Source organism: Bufo bufo, chromosome 5 (genome assembly GCF_905171765.1).
Source record: "Bufo bufo chromosome 5, aBufBuf1.1, whole genome shotgun sequence".
NCBI lineage: Eukaryota > Metazoa > Chordata > Amphibia > Anura > Bufonidae > Bufo > Bufo bufo.
The window spans coordinates 65,414,155-65,436,421 of NC_053393.1; the positions used below are offsets into that span (position 1 = coordinate 65,414,155).

The 22,267-nt window shown below is 43.0% G+C and overlaps 1 protein-coding gene across 1 annotated transcript in view; it reads right to left on the bottom strand.

The window, feature by feature from the left end:
• EXT1 (exostosin glycosyltransferase 1) overlaps positions 1 to 22,267 on the bottom strand; it is a 246,588-nt gene that overhangs the window by 41,889 nt on the left and 182,432 nt on the right. The window contains exons 2-3 of the mRNA XM_040431962.1: positions 2,983 to 3,076; positions 2,190 to 2,297 (exon numbers count right to left, since the gene is read on the bottom strand). Coding sequence (XP_040287896.1) covers positions 2,190 to 2,297; positions 2,983 to 3,076 — 202 coding nt within the window. The remainder of the gene's footprint in view (positions 1 to 2,189; positions 2,298 to 2,982; positions 3,077 to 22,267) is intronic.

The window sequence follows — 22,267 nt, forward strand, 5'->3', positions numbered from 1 at the left end:
TTCAGTCATTTTCTTTTCTTATTTCCTGGAGAACCCCTTTAAGGCCTCAAGCACAAGAACATAAGTATTTTGAGACCCACAAAATACTTATACGGCCAAGTGCATGCAACATTTTTCAGGGGCCCAACAGTAGAAATACCTATTCTTGTCCACAAAATAGAGAATAATAGGCTATGTTTTATAATTAGCAGGATGGACACAAGGATGCAGACAGCACACAGATGACATTTTTCATGGTCCCATAGACCAAAGTTAATGGGATCCGACGAAGACCAATAATATGCTTGTGTGCATGAGACTTTAATGAGAGAACCACTGCAGTACCATTCATGACCACTATCCAGAGTTGTGCTGCTCCAGAGGGCAGTGGCCTGTTCAATCACATGATCGTGGGGGAGTTGTACCCCCCCACTGACTTATCCCAAGAATAGGTCATCAATATTACAGTTTGAGAAAACCCCTTTAAAATCCACTGGAACTGACTGGAGATTTCCTAAGTACAAGACAAACCTCCATTGATTAGAATAGTCCACTGCTTAGAATACAGAGTCATATTACCAACAGCAAGTCTGTAAGCAGTGACAAAAGGATTTTAAAGTGAAGGTACACATTTTATCATTTCGTTTTAGGCCTCATGAACACAACCGGTGTGTGTTTTGCGGTCCGCAAAACACGGAAGCCGCCCGTGTGCCTTCCGCAATTTGCGTAACGGAACAGGCGGCCCATTGTAGAAATGCCTATTCTTGTACGCATTTTTTTTTGCGGGGCTACGGAATGGAGCAACGGATGCGGACAGCACACGGAGTGCTGTCCGCATCTTTTGCGGCCCCATTGAAACAAAACGGGTCCGCATCCGAGCCACCAAAACTGCGGCTCGGATGCGGACCAAAACAACGGCAGTGTGCATGTCGCCTTAGGGTGAATATTCAAATTCATTTCTTCCTATATCTTTATAGCAGCCGGAGCTTCGAATCCTCTGTACAAACATATATTTAAAAGATAACACAACGAATTCCTGCAGCCACCACTAGAGGGAGTACAGAAGCTTACTCCTCCCTCTAGTGGTGACAGATCGAATATTTCTCCCTGCCAGTGTCAGACGTGTAACCGCTGAGCACTTACTTAAATGGGTTGTCCCACGAAAAATATTCTACATTTTTCAAACCAGCACCTGAATACTTTCGTAATTGCATGTAATTGAAAATTTTGTATAGCCACAGTTATTCAATTAAATCTCATTTTTCTTCCCTACTCGTTGAGATGAAAGCACATGCTCAGTTCCATCCTTCAAATGTCACCAGCTGCAGTAGAAAGGACACGCCCCATAAGAAAGTGCACGCCCCTAAGCTGCCAGCTTGAAATAAATGTAGCACAGCAATTGGAGCAATGACTGGTGAGATCTCTGTATCCATATGAGGTACAGGGCTGGTTCTAGCTTTGTTAGAAGGAGACCGTCATGACTGATATTAGATTTTTCACTTTTTACATTAATCATGGAATAATCCCTTTAAGGCTCCCTTCACACACAACTGCCCTGGTAACAAGAAATCAAGTGGAAATCTAAATTTATCTTTAGGCATAAACAGAGAAGAAGGACAAGATAAAAGAATGCATTTACAGATTTACACAGTGTTACGTGTAGAGTCATCACAAAGTAGAGTTCAAGAGTGAAGTTCCCCTTTAAAGGGGTTATGCCATGATAAATGTAAAAAATGATAATCAGACATCACATAGTCCATGACAATCTTTCTAAGAAAGCTAGAACCAGCCCTGTACCTCACATGGATCCAGAGATCTCCCCGTTCATTGCTCGGTGAGATTTATATCAAGCTGACAGCTCAAGGGGAGTGTCTTTCCCGCTGCAGCTCAGGGGGCGTGTCCATGCTCTCCCTATCACAGCTCAGGAGGCAGTCGAAGGATGAAACTGAGCATGTGCGGCCATCTCAGTGAGCAGGTCAAAGAAATGAGAGGAAAAACAAACAGCAGGTGGCGCTATGCAGATGTATTTTAGTGAATAACTCCGTGACTATAGAATATTTTTAGTTACATGGAGTTTTTGAAGTATTCAGACCCATTTAGGTATATGGGTACAGTTGAATGCATTCAATTTAATGAATGACATCAGGATACTCCAAGAACACTTTTTACTCCTATGGAAAACCGAAATCCCGCTTGATCTTCGCCCTTACCTGTAATAACAATCTCTCGTCCCCAATAACTGCAGCTTGGTTCCAATCAATCACTTCCGAGAATGGTAACTCCCAGCCGTTACTCAGCATTACTGGAACACAGGCAGCCTGTGGACGAGGTCATTGAGAGCGTTATGCAATTCTGCACGTCTTCATTCATGCAATGGACAAGTGAAAATCATGCATATCGTTTTACTAACCCCGAAAATCCCCTATGATGTCACCTCCTTAGGGCGCATTCACACGACCGTATATATTTTGGCGGTCCGCAAAAAAACACAGATGACGTCCCTGTGACATCTGTGTTGCATCCGTTTTTTGGTGGATCCATTGCAACAATGCCTTTTGTTGTCCACAAAATGGACAATAGGACATGTTCTATTTTCTTTTTGCGGGGCTATGGAACGGATATACAGATGCGGACAGCACATGGTGTGCTGTCCGCAGCTTTTGCGGACCTACTGAAACGTATGGATCTGCATCCTAACCGCAAAAAATGTGGATCAGATGCAGACCAAAAATACGGTTGTGTAAATGAGACTGGTGGGGGACCTAAGAAGTGTCCCAACGGGATCGTCAGGAAACTGTGAAGAGTAGCACTTCTTGCAATCTTTAAGTCACTTTGACCCGTTTTAAAAAAATTTTTAGTCAGCAAGACAGGCCCTTTAAAATGTACAGGGCATCCTACACAAAACTGTTCCCCATTAACCAGGTAGAGCAGAAGTAGATAGAACAAAACCTAGACAACTAAAGGGCAATTACAGAAATATTTTACAGACTAGAAATTACTTACCTGGAGAGCCTCTAAAAATCTGAAGGAACCAAGCCTGCGGCCACGGGGGACGAGACAGAAAGTGGCATTGTGCAGCATTTCACGATAATCATACCTGAAGGCAAGAGAAAAAGAAAAAAGTTTTAACATGGGAACAATTTATTTGCATATATTTACATATGTATAAAAAGGACAAGATGGAAACTTCAAAATTTTCCAAAAATAATTATTAAAAAGCCGTATGGGCAGTAGGGGGTGTCATGACAGGGTTTAAGAGTAAGGCCTCTTTCACATGAACGTTGCCGTATTGCGGACTGCATTTGCAGATCTGCAATGCACGGGCGCCGTTCCGTGGGCATTCTGCATCACGGAGGCGGACTCATTCACTTGAATGGGTCCGCAAATCCGGAGAGTCGGAATGGAAGCACGGAACGGAACCCTACGGAGTGCTTCCGTGGGGTTTCATCCCGTACTTCCGTTCCGCAAAAAGATAGAACATGTCCTATCTTTTTGCGGAACGGGCGGATCGCGGACCCATTAAAGTGAATGGGTCCGCAAACTGCTGCCCCACGGTGGGTGTTCATGCATTGCGGACTGCAGCAGGCCACGGGGCGCTCGCATTTGTGTGCAAGAGGCCTAAAATTCCTTCATTTCAGCTACTAAAAACATCTACGGTCAGCTCCTGTATCGTGGTCCATCACCACCTTGGGTGTGAAGAACATCTGATTTTGAGACTCTGCCCTCCATTAGAAAAAAAAACAGAAAAAAAAAAAAAAACAATCCATATAGTTTATGATGGGTGACAACCACTCAACTTAAAAAAATGTCTGTGTTGCCAGAGCCCTGTCACGTTATTAAATTCAAAGCATCACCAACTTTGGAAGGTCTCAAACTATATAAATTTGTCCACCACGTCTCTCCAACTCTTGGCTTTTGAGATCCATGAGAATGAACTGAGGCAACTTCAATAATATATCTTCGTACACCACATACTAAAGGCCATAACCATCTTGGAAACTGAAAATTCATACTGAATAGGGATATTTTTTAGAAGAAATTGCTGCAAAGTCCCAGAAACCTTTTTGAAGCCTCAAAAGCAGTCATTGGAAGCCAACCTGCTGCGCTCCTCTCCTGAACCACCCGCAAAACTAAGACAGGTGCTCGCTGACAATAAAAAGACAACGGTAAAATTTCAGAATTTCTAATAGGCTAATTTATTCGCATCCTGCAGGCATCACTTTTTGTTCCGCTAGCCAGAGTAATTTTTAGAGCAGACGCAGCCTATTTTTACATACATAGGTGTCAGACAATCTTCAGCCTATGACTGCGGAAAGACACAATTTGCAAAAGGATCATTTGCTTAAACAAGCATGCACAGTTAATTTGCAGTGGGGAGAAGCAAAAAAAAAAATGCCTAAAATAACGCTACGCGACTAAAAGACAAAAATGCAAACACCGTTCACTTCAAAAATTCACACCAGGGTTAAGAAAGCTCAAAGTCCATATCCCGAATGATGAGCACAACCCTTAGCAGATGTCCGATCTTATTGGGCTTGTCATGAAAACGTATCTGCATATTCGCGAACGCTGAATACATCTCCCATGCTAATCAGTATCTGAAGCTTCAATTTACTGCCAAAGCCATGCTCGTCTACAATCGGCAGAAAGATAATGAGATGTGTGACGGATGAAAGGTACAATTAACGATGGTGAGGAGCTCTAATTGTCAGAAACCAATAATGCCTACACACATGGTTCACAGGAATTATATGCGCTATGTAGGCAGAATCCGTAATCAATCACTTCACAATTAAAATTCTCTCCTATGAAACTTATTAGAGGGAAAATTTCTACCGCATATTGAATGCAAGGTAGAGAATAGTCTATTCCATTACATATACCATAAAGAGGTTGCGCACCTTTGGGGGGTGAAGTTTTGGAAAATCCCCACTCTTGGGCAGACCCGTGAAGAGAAGCATACTTACCCGCTTCCTGGCACTGCCGAAATGTAATGACTAGTGCCAATCACTGGCCGCAGTGGTGACCTGCTGCCCTTGCATGACATGACCGTTTGGCATGATGCAAGTCACTGCTGCGGCCAGTCATTTGCTGCAGTGGCGTCAAAATAAAAGTTTAAATCCTGGGAGTGCAGCCAAGGTGAGAAGGAAAGGGGTGTCAGCACCGCTAAGCAAGCTTCTCTTCGCAGGTCTGCCCAAGAAGGAAAAGGGTGCCCCAAAAGGTGCACAACCCCTTTAAAAAAACAAAACAAAGTAGTTTCTGTAAGAAATGTTTTTTAGGGAGTCAATGACCCAGATATGATCAATACTTCCAACGCACATTGGAGATCTGTGCAATGACCTGATCATTCCCATTGTGACTAAAGATGGGAGGGCTAAACACACATGATCCTGAGGTCTACATGTTTGGTATCTCCACTGGTGTAGCTATAGGAAGTGCAGAGGAAGTATTTGCATCTTGACCCTGGTGCCTAAGGGGCCCAAAGATCCAGTACAAATGTGCAGAAAGAAAAAAAGGTACAATCACAAGTATTTTTACTACAATTTCCACTAAAAATAGGCCAGAATTTCTGGCCGGTTAGCCAAAAGCTATCCACCCCCATCTCCAATAAAATGTTCTGGCTTATTTTAGCATAAATATATGAACTGACAAAAGTAAAGATCCAACCCGCCTGGATCAGTTATGGTCACCAACTGGAATCCAATGTCTAAGGCAAACAAATGATTTTTACTCTATTTTTGGGTTTTTCTACTGTCAAATCCACAAGGTGATGGTCTCAGTTCACTTAGATGAATTTTCGAGGTATCTTGATGAGGACACAGTCTCTACAATAAGGCTAATTTGGGGATGTAAGGGTACTTTCACACTTGCGTTAAACTTTTCCGGTATTGAGTTCCGTCCTAGGGGCTCAATCCCGGAAAAAAAACTGATCAGTTTTATCCTAATGCATTCTGAATGGAGAGCAATCTGTTCAGGATGCATCAGGATGTCTTCAGTTCAGTCACTGTACGGTTTTTGGACGGAGAAAATACAGCTGTTCCGGAACACTTGCCGGCATTATTTTACATTGAAATGCATTGATGCCAGATCCGGCCCCAAGTGTTCCGGAAAAAAGGATCCGGTTTTGCGGTCTGTGCATGCGCAGACCTTTAAAAATGTGAAAAAGATAAATACCGGATCCGGTATTACAATGCATTTGTGAGACGGATGCGCATACAAATGGTATCCGTTTGCATACAACGATGACGGAACTGCCTGCCGGAATCCAACAACGCAAGTGTGAAAGTGCCCTAAGCTGGTAACACCAAGTGCCAAGGTTGGACATGACAAGTTACCATAAAATGGCCAATTCATCAAATTCTCAAAAAAGAATTCAACTGTGTTATAAGGATGAAGGACATTTCCATGTGTCCATAACATGTTCATCACAGATAACTTGGATGAAAGACATTTCCATGTGTCCATAACATGTTCATCACAGATAACTTGGATCGTATTATGGGGCCTACCAGATATGAAGACCTAAAGGAACAGTCGCTAACCTGAAAATAGTGTTTTTGCATTTAAGTCATGACATCAAGCTAAGAGAGAATAACTAAAAACCAAAGTCTGTCCTGAAAATCCTCCAGCCTGATTTTCATTTTTATGTCGAACCGTATTTCCGACGCCTCTCAGCATGTAAAAAACATGATTGTCTCCTTTACAGATAACATTACCATTAATACCAAAAAGTATAAATACAAAAAAAAAAATGGGAAAAGCGGATTAGGACGTCTCCATCAGATTAATGGAAGAGAACATGTTTAATGCAGCAGTGTCCACGTAAACCTGCTTATACCTGGAGCAGACATAACAAGAAAACATCTAAAAAACATCAAAAATTTGTAAATTCGTACGGAGAACAACAAAATGCACTTTTTACTGGGAATTTGCATGAAAAGATTCACCACCGGCTTTTAGGAAATGTGCCTGGTGCATGTTGCTTTAACCCTTCTCCCAGACGCCGAGCGTTGCCTGTCTGGTTTCCCTCAAAGAATATCCAGCTGAAAATGGTTCTCCTGTAATTTCTGCACTGATGTGCCGACCTTGTCAATCAATGTAAGGATTAAGCGGCTGCTCGAGACTCTGCTTTTGACGTTATCCTCGGTAACAGAGGCTGTCTGCAGAGACCCTGCAGTGTCTAATCAGCCACCGCATGCATTCCTACTAGAGCCATCCGCCTAAGTCACTGCACTTAAGAGGTGGGAAACGAACCAAGGCACCATGGGAGTCGTTGCTTGCTCTATACTAGTGTTCATCCACAATCCATCTCGGTTATTTTGCCAGTCTTAGTCATCTGTCCTTGCCTTTCCTTATCAAAATGTTTAAAAAGAATACAAGCATCCGATACAGAACAGATAACCTACATCAAGATGACCGTACAAGAGGTCATCCGTCTACCCCTGCCAGGCCTGCTCTACGAAGAACTTTATATTTGTAGAGGATTAGAAATATATGGCTACTTTCTTCCAGAAACACCAACACACCTGTCCACAGGTTCGGTCTGGTATCGCAGTTCAGCTCCATGGTAGAAAATATCAAGGAACATTTCTGCAACGGAATACGCACACAAATTGACCTGCGGTGATGCAAATTTCCTAATGCGGAACATCCAAAGTGGACCCGTCTCATGTGGATGTACTGTCTGGAGGTCCTAGTCCTCACATTCCACCTATGTGACCCTAAATATCAAACTCTTTGGGCATGTACATTGTTATCCTCAATCCCACCAAAAAGAAGAAAAATCTATGTAACAAATTAGAAGATTCCTAATCCTAAACCTACATACTTTTGAGGACTGATGAATAATTGGAATTGAGAAAATAGATTAATTTAATTATTAATAAAATAAGGCAGGTAGCGATCTCGTCAGTGCCGTTTTCAACCTCGGTTTGTATGTGCAAAAGAAAGTCATGTACTAAAATAGATGTGAAACAAATGCCTTGAAAACGACCTTGTTATCCTTAATGAACAGCAATCAGAACAGACTAGGGACGTGAGAACTAAGAGACCTGATTGGAACAGTGACCACGGCCTGCTGCATATCAGACGAGACCAGCAGGGTGCAAAGTGAACGGCTAATATAGAAGGAATTATATGTGGATTGTCGTGTGCTAGAACATATCCTCAAAATGACTAAATGCATCCAGGTTCAGGGCCAAGGGCTCTGCCAAGGTTTTTCAATAAATCCTGACGCAAGACTAGAAGGCGTATGAGTACTAAGCTCATTAGATAGAACAGATTTCCCATGATGAAGAACATTTCCATATTATTTACGGCAGAAACATTCACAAAACAACACCTTCTCATCTACAGAGTTTCATTAAGAAGGTGCCTGAATGATCTCATGGCAGGTTTCTTCTCCAGATGAGCCATTGAACTATCCCCATGTCAGGATGGCAGCAAACAGAGATCCCACAAAGATTATCACCCAGTTAATCTAGAGTACTTGATGTCATATCTGCCTGGTTACGCAGTAATACTTGACTTGCTCCAATACTTGCTATGGAGATTTGCAAGTCTCATACATGCAGACTACTAGACAGTCAACAGAACAACCTAAGGACCTAATAATTTGTGTGTAGCACATAGGTCATCTAAGGAAGTGACGCATGTGTAGAGACTTCTTTGTGATAAGAATCTATGCCTCAAACAATCCACCTTGAGGACCAATGGTCAAGGCCACCCTCCTTAAAAACTGATGTCCTTAATCTTCACTGAGGACCAAGGCCTAGATTCTCTTGTTATAGACCAGTACCAAGACAACCTTCAATGTGGATCAATGCCCTCACAACTTTCATCGAGGCCCATGCTAAGACAACCCACCTTGAAGACCTATGGCCAAGACAACCCTCCTTGAAGACCAATGTACAGACAACCTTTATCAAAGGCCAAGAACCAGAATACTTTATTGTAGACCAGTACCCAGACAACCTTTGTGGAGGGCCAATGCCCAGACTACCTGCATCATGGACCTATGTCCACACAACTTTTGTCAAGGCCAATGATAAGACAACCCTCTTTGAGGACCAATGGACGGACAACACTCCTTTTGATGGTCTATACCAAGACAACTCATTTTAAAGGACACAAGCCCACAGGTAAATTGGGTAAAACACTCAAGTACAGGTAGATCATCTGTTCCTCAGACAACACAGGTAGCCATATTGATAATTTCATCATCAACCTTTAGTTTAGGAATACCAGACAAGAACAACCTTGTTGATATAAACGGTTGGCATGCATTTTAATGAAACAGATGTTTTATAATCCATGGCACAAAGTAAAATGACTCCCCTAGCGCTACCATAAATATCAGTCACCGTGGTCAACTATCGCAGATGTACAGGAAGCCATTCCTCTTACAGTGTTATTCTAAAAACACAAATACACAAAAAGTTTTGCAAGTGACAAAATATCATTCGAAATACCATTTCTCTCACTGCTCAAAGGGCTAATTGATTTCACAGGTGTTTAATGATCATTTTCCTGGAGATAATACCTCACGGTCCCATAAAAAAATGGATGTAATTTTCCAGCAAAGACTTAGCTAAAGCTAGATAATTATTCCATAAATCAAACATACTGCCTCCTTTCTGCGGAAATTTTTATGCTCCTCCATAATGGTATTTGCCGACCTTGAAATAAGCCGAAAGAATTAAAGGTTGCTTAAGGGAAGCGAGTGGAAGATTCCACCCCTTCCTGCTTCAGAAAACCGGTCTTTTGTCTCCAATACATCGTCTATATCGAGAGGGGTCATCGATGAAAGGACTCGTATCTTCTCTGCAAGTGTAAGAATAAAAAGAGCTGGTTCTTCAATACTTGTTCTGCTTCCATGCTTAAAATGCAAATTGAAGTTCTGAAAACTTAAGGAAAAAAAATGACTTGGCAATTTGATAAAATGTATTCAGGCTTAGAATATTAAGAGGGATTAGAATTATCTCCAAAAATACATCACTGGGTCGTTTAAAAGCCTTCAGCTAGGCTGAATATATCGGCTTTAAGGTCCAGATTCTGGAAGACATCTCTGAAATAGAGGAGTTGTATAGCCAAGGAGGTCTAGACATGGACATTCCAGGTATCTGGTCTGAAATGGGGCCCTCTAGTTCCCCAATTCAATCAAGACAGGAGATGTGTCTAACAGTGGAGAACTTTGCCCACCTGATGTCCAACACATGGTATGGTCCAAACAGATGGAGGATTAGGGTGTCTCTACCACATGAACCAGGTCCTGGTTGGAAAAAAAATGGAACTCCATCAACGGGGCATACATAACATCTCAGAGGGCCAGTGACTGTGCCAGTATGACTTGGCCCATACAAATACAGAGCAAAGCATACAAAATTATACCCACTGCCAATTTTACATTGGGTGGTGCCCGATACAATACATTCTTTCGGGGCCACCAACCTTCATATACTGTACAGTGAACAAATAACCTCACAGAGACTAGTGCCTAAATATTCGCGCCCTACGTTGGTCAAACTACAGTGCTACCACCACCACACATGGCATAAATCACATACTAGTGTCTAACCCTAAATACCACCATATATAGTGCTCAAATAATACCAACAGATAGTGACCAAATAGCTCCATACATAAAGAAATCAAATAGAGTTGGTACACAATGTCTCACTAGTACCACTACACAATACGTTGTCCAGTGCTAGAAAAACATGGCCGCTGTCTTCCAAACACAGCGCCTCACCAGTCCACATGTGGTATTGCAGCTCAGCCCAATTCACTTCAATGGAGCGGAGCTGCAAAACCAGACAACTCATGGACAAGCGTGGCCATCTCCCCCAAAAGTAAATCAGAAAGGGATGATAAAGCTTTAGTAACCTAAAACTGGAACCCCCTTCAATCTCTCACCATTGAAGGTAATGGGCGAGCAGTGATCTATAGGAATCCAATACTGAATGAGTCAATTGCTGCAAAAGAAGAAGAAAAAAAAAAATGTATTTTTCTTCTTAAGCAAAGACAGTCCCTTCACAGCTCTGCGCCGTACGCTCGCATGTGCTAAGTCTCCCTGTAAACCAATCCATTATTTATCAAGCTTTACTGGCAGAACAGCGCGTTTCAATCATTTATTAAGGAAAGGGTCAGATTTATCATCCTCAAACGAGATCTCCCTGATAAATCCCATGGCTTGACAGACAGAATGCTTGTGTTTCTGCTCTGTCTTATGTCAGACGGAGGCCGGGGGTATAATATATATCATTCTAGGTGGCCATTAATATACCGACCATTAAAGGGCCTTATAAATATACCAAGTCGGGGGGGACCAGGGCTCCTCTTACCCCATGGATTTATTTCATAACGTATACTCTCGCTTTACACCTAGGAACTCATAATGGCAGGACACGTGACAGCCATGTAGAGGGATATAAGAAATATTGCTAGTATGTATCTAAATTCTACAGGAACAATAGATAGCATTGTATAGGAGAATAAAATAAAATGGACTTCTTGGAGTAAAGTAAAATAAAATAAAAAAATAATTGCAGTTCCACAAACCACCACTAGAGGTCTGACAAGAACATGGAAACTTAGTATGCCGAACGTAGCGGAGTCTCATTAAGACCAGGCACAGCTTCCACCAGCTTACCCCCTTGAGCATGATTATAGGCGGAATCATTCACTTCTCACCATTCATATCAATCGCACTGCCACTTCATGCTAGGCTACGGCAAGGCTCATGCTATTTTTTTTTTTTTTGCCTGCACAGCTCTTCTACCCAGCGAGGTTTCCTTGACCGCAGAGCTATTTCTGAAACGCGTTGATTGTATGATCTCAAGGCATTGATAACTGATCCGGCTGAACTTATTGTAATGAGGATTAACATGGTCAGAAACCCATCACCTGCTCAAATATCAAACCGCAGCGGATACAATTACATGCATGAAGAATGCCATGCAAATCCGGAGATCTCTCGAGCCTTGAGAAGCCGAAAGACAAGGACGCTCAAATACCGGGATGCGACTCCAAGTATTAGGATAATTGTATATAAAAAAAAAAAATACCATTGTATTCAGACTCCCCAAACAACAAAGTCCAAATATCGAATACATGAGCTATGCCTACGTCCGTCTCCACAACCAATTCTTTTTTCTTCTTCTTCTTGCGCTGATGCATCCGAAACTAAAAAAGAAGCATCATTGCAAATGGTCTACATTAAAAACGCTCTACCGTTTAGTTTATACAGCTCCTCTTTAGTAGTTTGTGTCGCCACGGTTACAGACTACAAACAAACCCTGTGTAGTCTGATCCTGCAGCCATACTCCTATATGTCCCTTACCTCTGGCTACCCCACTATAGGTCAGCAAGTAGTAAGGGGACGCATGGCGGTGTGACTACAGGATCAGACTACACAGGGTTTTGTTTGTAGTCTGTAACCATGGAGACATATGGGACCGAATAGGAGCTGCATACACAAAACAGTGCAAAACCTTTGACTAAGAAAGACCACGTGTCTCATTTTTCAGGTCAGATACAATGGTGCAAATAAAATGGTTGGGAAGATGTAGAGATGAACCCAATCTAATGCCGAACTATCAGCCGCAAAGTTGGCATCTGCAATCGTGGTGGGCCCCCTTTAAGATAAAGGGGATACATTCAGGAATCCTGGGGCTTTAAAGGGAAATGTCACCTCTCCTGACATGACCGTTTTAGTAAATAATTGCATTTCACGTGAAAATTCTGGTGCATTTATTTTTTTAGCACTGTATATTGTGCCATTCCTCTATTATTCCTGCTAGAAGTTTAAAAGTAAAGGTACGACTGGGTATAACTAGTGGGGGGGGAAGGGTGTCCCTGCACAGTCTGAAGCTATCCAATCAGTGATGCTGGTGACAGACTGTGCAGAACCCCCTCCCCAAACTGTTAAAACTTCTTGCAGGAATAATAGAAGATCAGCACAACATACAGTCCTAAGAATAGATCCTTCTGGATTTTTATTTCATGGAAAATGCACATAGTTACTAAAAGACTTGTCAGGAGAGGCGAGAGGTCCTCATCTCATTAAAGTGGTTTTCCAAGATTTATTAACAGGATAAATCATCAGTATCTGATCTGTCGGGGTCTGACAGCAGAGACGCCGCCAATCAGCGTTGTGCGCAGTAGCACCGCAGCCTTCTCTCAGCTCATCAAGCACAGCGCCATACATTGTATAGTGGCTATGCTTGGTATCGCGCTCAGCCCCATTCACTTCTATGGGCCGCAGCTGCGCCTAGGCCATGTGAACGATGAACGTGATGTCACATGCTAAGCTGAAAGATGGCTGCGGCGCTACCGATCGGTGGGGGTCTCGGGTGTCGGACCCTCACAGATCAGATACTGATGACCTATCCAGAGGAGTCAACAAGGTGACAGGAGGACCCCGACAGATTTCTTCTGAGGAAGAGTTCTCTCGAGTTAAGGAACATTAAAAGGGAATATTTGCTTTTTGGTGCCGGTCCTGAGCTCGGAAAACAAATTCGGCATCCCGAATATGGAGGTTAAAACCTTGCGCTGTTTGACTGATGCATTATTTCTGTACTGGGACTTTGAATTCACAGAGTTTTCTAATGCAATTTCATGTTGGCAGGAAAAGAGGGCGTGAAATAGGCCTTCAGGGCACAATGACTGACAGGCAGGGCCGAGCAGTGGGGTACATACACTGGCGAGGAAGGTAAAACACTGTGACAGCTCATCTCACAAAAATAGCCTGTGCGGTACACGGGTATTCCCAGAGTACTCTATTATCTGCTGTGTCTCTCTCAAAGAATCTCCCTCCTGGGACAAGGATTAAAAAATATATACATTACCAACAGTCTGTTTTCTGCAGAGCGCCAACCGCACAGACAGAAGCAGCCGATGCAGCGAATACAGGACACCACAGATATACCAGTCACATCAATATGCCGCCCAATTTAAAGGAGACTTCCACTTTTATTAGAAGGAACCTCTAACCATAAATTGGTCACAGATTATATCGCTGTAACCTGGCATCAAGTATTCAGATTTCCCTACAGTGCCCCCGCAGGGGAAACAAAGCATTACACTGTGATCATTCAAATCACTGGGGGAGGATTTCTGAAAACTGTCCCACGTCCATAGCAACCAATCCCAGCGAAGCTTTTATCTCTTACAGCTTGAAAATTGAGCCGTGATTGGTTGTTACAGACGACAAAGACCCCTATTCTTTGACACAACAGATGTGTCGGGTCCTCCAGATAGACAATCTAGAGGACTACGTGCTAAAGGCTCATTGTACCGATTGATACGACGGTCAGGGCCTAGAGATAGGGGCTGTAGGGGGAGATCAAGAGGGCTTCTGATGACTCAAAATAATGAATATACGGAAAATACTCCGGCGCTCATTTATCAAAGTGGTTTAAAGTAGAACTGGCTTAGTTGCCCATAGCAACCAGATTCCTCCTTTCATTTTGGACAGCTCCTTTGGAAAATGAAAGGAGGACTCTGATTGGTTGCTATGGGCAACTAAGCCAGTTCTACTTTACACCAGTTTGATAAATGACCCCCTTAGTGATTTTCTAACACGATAGGAAATAGTCTTGGCACAAATGCAAAACTTGCCTATTTTAGAGAGAAACTGGGTCAAAGGAACAATCAAGATGTCCCACTGACATCTGTGCCGTGCATTGGGGACCACAAACTTCAGTCCCATATGCACCGTCCGTGTGGCCGGTGCTGACGGACGCAGACCCACTCAACTTGAATGGGTCGGCATGTTCTATATTTTTGCTGTGCGGAGGCACGGACCAAAAGGCCACGTAGTGCTTCAATGGCCTTCCACTCCATGCCTCCTTACAGTATACGGCGCTGTATGCTTCACAAAGTGCTGGATTATAAAACTTCAGATAGAAGGAATCTCATTGTGCGAGTCCTGCAGGAACCGTATTCTCCTCGTCAGTAAGACATTTGTTCCAGCCCATGCACTAGAATTCCTTGCACAATCCTCCTCCTCCATCTCGGGCTTGCTTAGCGCCTCAGCGGGAAAGCTTGCTAACTCAGGAGAGCCAAAATATTTCGGCTATATTTCCAACCAGATGTTCCTCTCGTCTCCCTCTCCCACAGTACAGATGGCTCAGACCGTCTCAGAATTTCAGAGTCAGGTTTCCTTCACAGAGAAGTAGTCAACCCTTAAAGCCACAGCTGCCGACGGACTACAGGTGCCAGCAAGCCCTGTCAGCTATAGGCTGAAAGGCTGTTGGAAGAATCCAAATCTTTTAAAAGGTTTATAAGCCCTTTAAGGCTATAAATGTGGACTGTTCCCTGTATACAGTGGGTGTATATATAGGTGCTATATTGACATTGCTATCTGCACCACTGAAATAGCTCAGCGGCTTTATCTTCTAGGGTTGTCCACAATCCCTGGGGCAAGGAAGGGGTCCAATTAACAAGCTGCAGCCTTCCTACACAAATCAATAATGTCAATGGGCAGCTTTCAATCACTAATGGAGAAGTCATTTGCTCCTGTAAGTGCACAGACGTAAGACATACGGACTTACCGAGAGTGGGAAAAATGACAGCACATATAATGTAGGTTCACCCAGGGATTGGAAAAAAAAAAAAAAAGGCACAAAAACTCACAAAGTAATAATAAAAAGCTATAAATTTACCAATAGCCATATTATGTAAAACCTAAAAATCAGACAACATATAGCACACGACCATCTCTTTCTAACAAAGCTAGAACCAGCCCTGGACCTCACATGGATCCAGAGATCTCCTCATTCATTGCTCTCCTAGATTTATATCAAGCTGGTAGGTCAGTGGGCATGCCCTTGCTCGGGGTGGCTGGTGGCAGTTGAAAGATGGAACAGAGCATGTGCGACCACCTCAGTGAAGAAGACAGAGAAACGGAGTAAAGAACAAACAGCAGGTGGCGCTATACAGATAGTCCACTGAGGTATTCAAAAAAATCTAAGATTTCTAAATACATGAAATAAAAAGAGCATTTAGATCCAGGTGCTGTGCTGGTTTGAAAAAATATAGAATATTTTTAGTGGGATTTAAAGGGGTTTTATGGACGTGGATATTGGCAACCTATCCTCATTGTAGGTCTTCAATTTCGGAAGGATGGGGATCCAACACCTGGCACCCCCACTGATCAGCTGTTTATGGCAAAAGCCGCCGCTGGAAGATAGTGGATGGAAGGCTCCCAGAAGTCCATTTATCATATTGATTTTATCGAGAACTGTGTAATGCCTAATTCCTACCTGTGGTGGCGCTGCAGGAAAACCGAACACTTACTGCCATAAACCCCTGTAGAGCGCAGCCGATCGCAAATGGTAACTGGATCCTTCTAACAAAGATTAATCAAAGTGAACAACCCCCTTTTAAACATACAGTGAAGGTGGCCACTGAGGAATACATTTTAATCCGGGCAGAGGCTACACTGGTAGAATTGGCCGACCTACTGCTTTACTGAGATCGGCCTCTAGCAGCCACCCTTTGGAGCAAGATACTGAAGATCGACAATATTGGGAGGGCCCTATAGACACTCATAAAGCTCCTAACACTGACTTACTTTCCACTGTTGTATCATCACAGCTATACTGGAAATCACCAAAAGGTAAACATAGCTTAAAGGGGTTTTCCCGTTGCCTCAACATCCTTTAAAACAATCCTTTATGAAGGGAGCTGCAATTCTGTAATGTATTTGTTTTCCCTCTATTGTTCCTATCTCTGGTCCTAGACTGTGGCCACATGACCATGTCCATGAAGCTCTTTCCTGTCATGTGATGTCCATGGGCGTGTCACAGCAGCAGTGACAGGGGAGTGTCTATGTAACTGGCTGGGTGGGAGGAGCTATAACCTAGCTGGGCATTGTTAGGGGCGGTGCTGGAGGTGAGGCAGAGATTGGAGAAGTGCATCATGGGTTTGGTTGGATACAGCAACAGGAAGTGCTACATACAGGATGGAGACAAACCAGAGGGATTGGTTTACATGGTGAAAACAGGGCAGGAGAAAGAAACATAAAACAGAGATCCCAACCTGCAAAAACTCATTTCAGGGAGGTTTTCTTTTTTTTTTTTTCCCCACAAACTTTTTATGACATTTTCCAAACATATGCAGTATCTGCACACTTTGCTCTATGGTGTGGAGGACTGGGCTCATTACCCTGCCCCAAATTATCCTATTTATGTATATGATTAAAGGGATTCTGTCCCCACCTATAAGCCCTGTGAGCTAAACATCTGCTCATGTCCAGGGTAGCATTCTGATTTCTAAGGTGGCCTTATAAAAGCTTTTTGTGGCTTTATTCTGCGGAAAAACTGGTCTTACTAACCTGTCAATCATTGAATTAAGGTGCCCAAGCAGGCCAGGTCTGTGGATGCATGGTGCCCGGCCGCACGCATCGCCGTTCGTGCCCAGCGCCGCCTTCTACTCCCCAGTGCCGCCTCTTCCTTCCTCTCCCTCCTCCCGCTTTGAGATCCAGCGCGTGCGCACAGGCTCAGCCTGATGCGCCGTTGCGGACTGCTGGCATCGGCTTCTTCTTGCACTGTGCGCACGCGCCGAGAAGGGCACACTGCTACAGGTTGCCGGAAAGGTTTACTGCGAGTAAACTAGAGATAGGAAGTTCGGATCTTTCACATGAATCGGTTCATTCGCTGAGCTGACAAGAAGCAAGTGAACCGAAGCTTAGGTTGCGCAATGCGCTTGCGCGGATGCTTCCATTCACTTGCTGACTCGCTGAGTCGGCAAGTTTATTCTGTAAAACCCTGTGTGTAATTATCTACCCCACAGTAGGAAAAAAACAAGCATCCAGGGGGTGTGAATTTAACACTGGGGTAAATAATATAATTAAAATGGAGGGTTAAATGTGTAAATGTATTTAAAAAAAATACATCTCTCTTAATAGTTCTATAGCTACTGAATGAGATAGAAGAAGAAGGGATGCCTTTAACATATATATATCTCCTTGAGAAGCCAATTTGACCCTAAAGGCTTAATTCAACCTGTAATGTAAACTCTGTGTCATCTGTCACTTCTCTTATCTCTCTGCTCTGCTATCGGTAAACCTTTCCGGGATATATTGTCTCACATGCGGGTGTCAGGGAGCCGCCATCTAATAGAGGGAGACTCCCTGAACCTCCGGGAGACTTGAGATCCCTGCATAAAAGCATGCGGAAGATGTACACGAGGTAAGCGACTACATGAGCATAATTGTTGAGAACTATAGCAATAATGTAAAACAAATTTTTTATTTAGAATTTTCCTTTTTTTTTTTTGTGGTTTACAATTGCACCCGAATGCGGTCCTAAGCATGCCGATGGGCCTATCTTTTTAGCAGCAATAGGCTGTAGTGATCATAAGGTGCTGACTATGAGAGCTCCCAGCCCGGGAACCAGAGGTGATCAGAATGATGTAGGATGCCAGCGCTCCCCAGCCAAGGCCTGTAAATCTGCCCTCACTGGCTTCCTCGTGTCAGATGAGACCTACATTTCCACGAGTTTGTAGCCGTTGATTATGGTTACGGTGGTATATGCCATTCTGTATTACACCCCGGGATGTCATTAAAATGAGATGTACATCTCCAAGTAACTTTCCTGGTAAAATATCCTAAATAAATGCATGTCCTCATCGGCTGCTCTCGGCAAGTAGCAGCGGCGAATCTGAAATAATAAAAAAAAGCACCACTCACTCGGGCAGAAATCTCTCACTCATACATTTCCTGGTCAATGATATCTATGAATGGTCCGGACTAGATTTCCGAGAAATACATGTAACCAGCGAAGCATCACAAGTATAATTTACTTAAATGGGTTATGATTAAAGGGGTTTCAAAGTTTATTATTTTTTTTTTTTTACCTATGACCTATACTCTGGATAGGACATCAGTATCTGGCTGGTGGGGGTCCGGCACCTAGGAACCCCGCCGATCAGCTCCTGTGATCGCCACGGCCTCCTCTCAGCTCACCAAACATAGTATAGTGGCTGTGCTCGGTATCGCAGTTGAGCTTCTCCTAGGCCGCGTGATCGATGAACGCGCCGTCACTGGCCTAGGGAAAGCTGGAGAAGGCTGCAGCGCTACTGCAAGCTCCGCTGCCTTCTCAAACAGCTGATCAGTGGGGGTCCAAGTGTCAGACCCCCACCGGTCAGATACTGATGACCTACCCAGAGGATAAAGAAGGAAGGACCAGCACTCGCGATGATGATGAATGTTGCGTTTATTCAGTCACATATTAAGGACATATAGTGACGCGTTTCAGCACAACACGTGCTTTCTTCAGACTATACAATAAACTCCTATCACATCTCTTTTATACACAGAGAGAGGGAGGAGTAACAAGACAAAAGGAAAATGACATCATACTATGTAGCTCCACCCACCTCAGGGCTGACACAGGTGAAGTAATGAAAGATGCAATAAACCAAAAAAAAAAAAAAAAAAAATAAAAAAAAAAAAAAAAAAAAAAAAAAAAAAAAAAAAAAAAATTCAATGTGGATACATTGATGAAACAATGGAACAATTGATAACAATTCAGGAATCAAGTCCGCTGAAAGAGACAAATGAAATGTATATTATTATAATCTAAATTCTTATAATAAGAGTAATATAGTCAAGAACTAGGTGAAACTGGAAATATTGTACTCGCGGTTGAGCCCCCTTGGATCCACAGTTTGTAACCGGTGGATCCAATAAGCCTCACGCTTTAAAAGCAAACTATTCCTATCGCCGCCTCGGCGAGGTAAAGATACACTCTCAATCACTTGAAACCGCAACTGCGATATCGCATGACGCTTCTCATGGAAATGATGCGGTAGGGGTTACCCCTACCGCATCATTTCCATGAGAAGCGTCATGCGATATCGCAGTTGCGGTTTCAAGTGATTGAGAGTGTATCTTTACCTCGCCGAGGCGGCGATAGGAATAGTTTGCTTTTAAAGCGTGAGGCTTATTGGATCCACCGGTTACAAACTGTGGATCCAAGGGGGCTCAACCGCGAGTACAATATTTCCAGTTTCACCTAGTTCTTGACTATATTACTCTTATTATAAGAATTTAGATTATAATAATATACATTTCATTTGTCTCTTTCAGCGGACTTGATTCCTGAATTGTTATCAATTGTTCCATTGTTTCATCAATGTATCCACATTGAATTTTTTTTTTTTTTTTTTTTTTTTTTTTTTTTTTTGGTTTATTGCATCTTTCATTACTTCACCTGTGTCAGCCCTGAGGTGGGTGGAGCTACATAGTATGATGTCATTTTCCTTTTGTCTTGTTACTCCTCCCTCTCTCTGTGTATAAAAGAGATGTGATAGGAGTTTATTGTATAGTCTGAAGAAAGCACGTGTTGTGCTGAAACGCGTCACTATATGTCCTTAATATGTGACTGAATAAACGCAACATTCATCCTCATCGCGAGTGCTGGTCCTTCCTTCTTTATTGCAAGTATTGGGACGTCTCCCCACTGACTCGTGCACCGCGTCTATTCCAGCAGTGCCGACCCTTTTCTACATAAGACTACCCAGAGGATGTCATCAGTAAAAAACAAAACAAGCAAAAAAACTCAAAATCCCTAAATATAGTACATGAAAATCTCTTTCTAACAAAGCTAGAACCAGCCCTGTGCCTCACATGGATCCAGAGCGCCCTCCATTTAATGCTCTAATAGATTTGTATCAAGCTTGCAGCTCAGGGGGTGTGTCCTTTCAGCTGCAGTTCTCTGCCCATCACAGTTGAAGGCTGGGACTGAGCATGTGCGTCCACCTCAGTGAGGTGGACAGAGAAATTAAAAAAACAAAAACAAATAGAAGGTGGCGCTATACAAAACAGATTTTATTGAATAACTCAGTGGCTATACTAAATTTTTATTTTACATGCAATTACAAAAGCGTTCACATCCAGGCGCTGGTTTGAAAATTGCAGAATATTTTTCACATTTTTAACCTTGTAAGGGCTTTGCGCTCCTCCTACTCCGGGTTACAGTATCGTTTCCATATTGTAGCAGCCGTTGGGTCATTTTCTCCATTCCCCACATCAAGAATTGCATCAGCCTCGTGTGTATTACTTTTAACAACACGGGTGCTAATTGGCTGGTGTACAGTCACATGAGTATTAGGCTCCTCCCAGCACAGATGCCATTAAAAGCAAAAGACACCTGGAAACGGTGCATCTTTTAACGACAGTAAAATAAAATAAATAAGGGATTTCCATAGTTGCCAAGGACAGTTGTTAAGCCCAAACAAATCTGCAAAGCTTCCTCAATGTAAAATGAGCAAATGGAGTTCCCCTTTAAGGTTCCACAAACGGGTTCTTTGCTTACAGGACAAGCAAACAAGGAGCTTATGTCGCTGGGATTTTCCCTAATAACACGTCCTCTATAACTACCTTCTCATACTTCATTTTCCATACATCATTCAGTATGACAGATCCGTTCTGTCAGCAGTGGTTTTCGGCTTGCAGTATGGCCACTGCACACAAATTAAGTGACAGAAACCCTTCCGCCTCTGACCCTGTAATGGTTGAAACACATTTCTCAGCTAACAAGGGAATACAGAATACCATTTTCCTTAACGCTATAATATGGTCGGGAGAGGGGGGAAAAAATCCTGGTCTATAAGGGGGTTTCATTAAATCGTAATGCTGTGTCAGGAACAACGGAGGAGTTGCTATACTTTTTTTTTTTTTTTTTAGGCATTACAATTACGATGATTGTATATAATACCCACACGTGCCACCGGGGAACGCCATTTTACAGCTGAGGAAGCCAATTTACATTTTATGTCTGCTGAGATAGCAAGAAGGGAATAAAACTGGATTCAATTCTGGGGATAAAAACAAAAAAATATATATATATTATTTATGTCAGTTTTCAGGCAATTAAAGCAAGTTAAACGAGGGGAAAAAAAATATATAAAAAATAAATAAAAAACTGCATATTCTATATACCCTTCTCCTTACGCCTCATGCACTCATGCAAACCGCGGATCCGCAAAAAAACAGAAGCCGCCCGTGTGCCTTCCACAATTTGCGGAACGAAAGGCCCATTGCCGAAATGCCTATTCTTGTCCGCAAAACGGACAAGAATAGGACAGGCTGTATTTTTTTTTTTTGCGGGGCCACGGAACAGAGCAACGCATGCGGACAGCACATGGAGTGCTGTCCGCATCTTTTGCGACCCCATTGAAGTGAATGGGCAGTGGCCGTATTGCGGCCGGTCGGCAATCCACAGCCGTCTGCACCACACATCACGGATGCGGACCCATTCACTTGAATGGGTCCGCAATT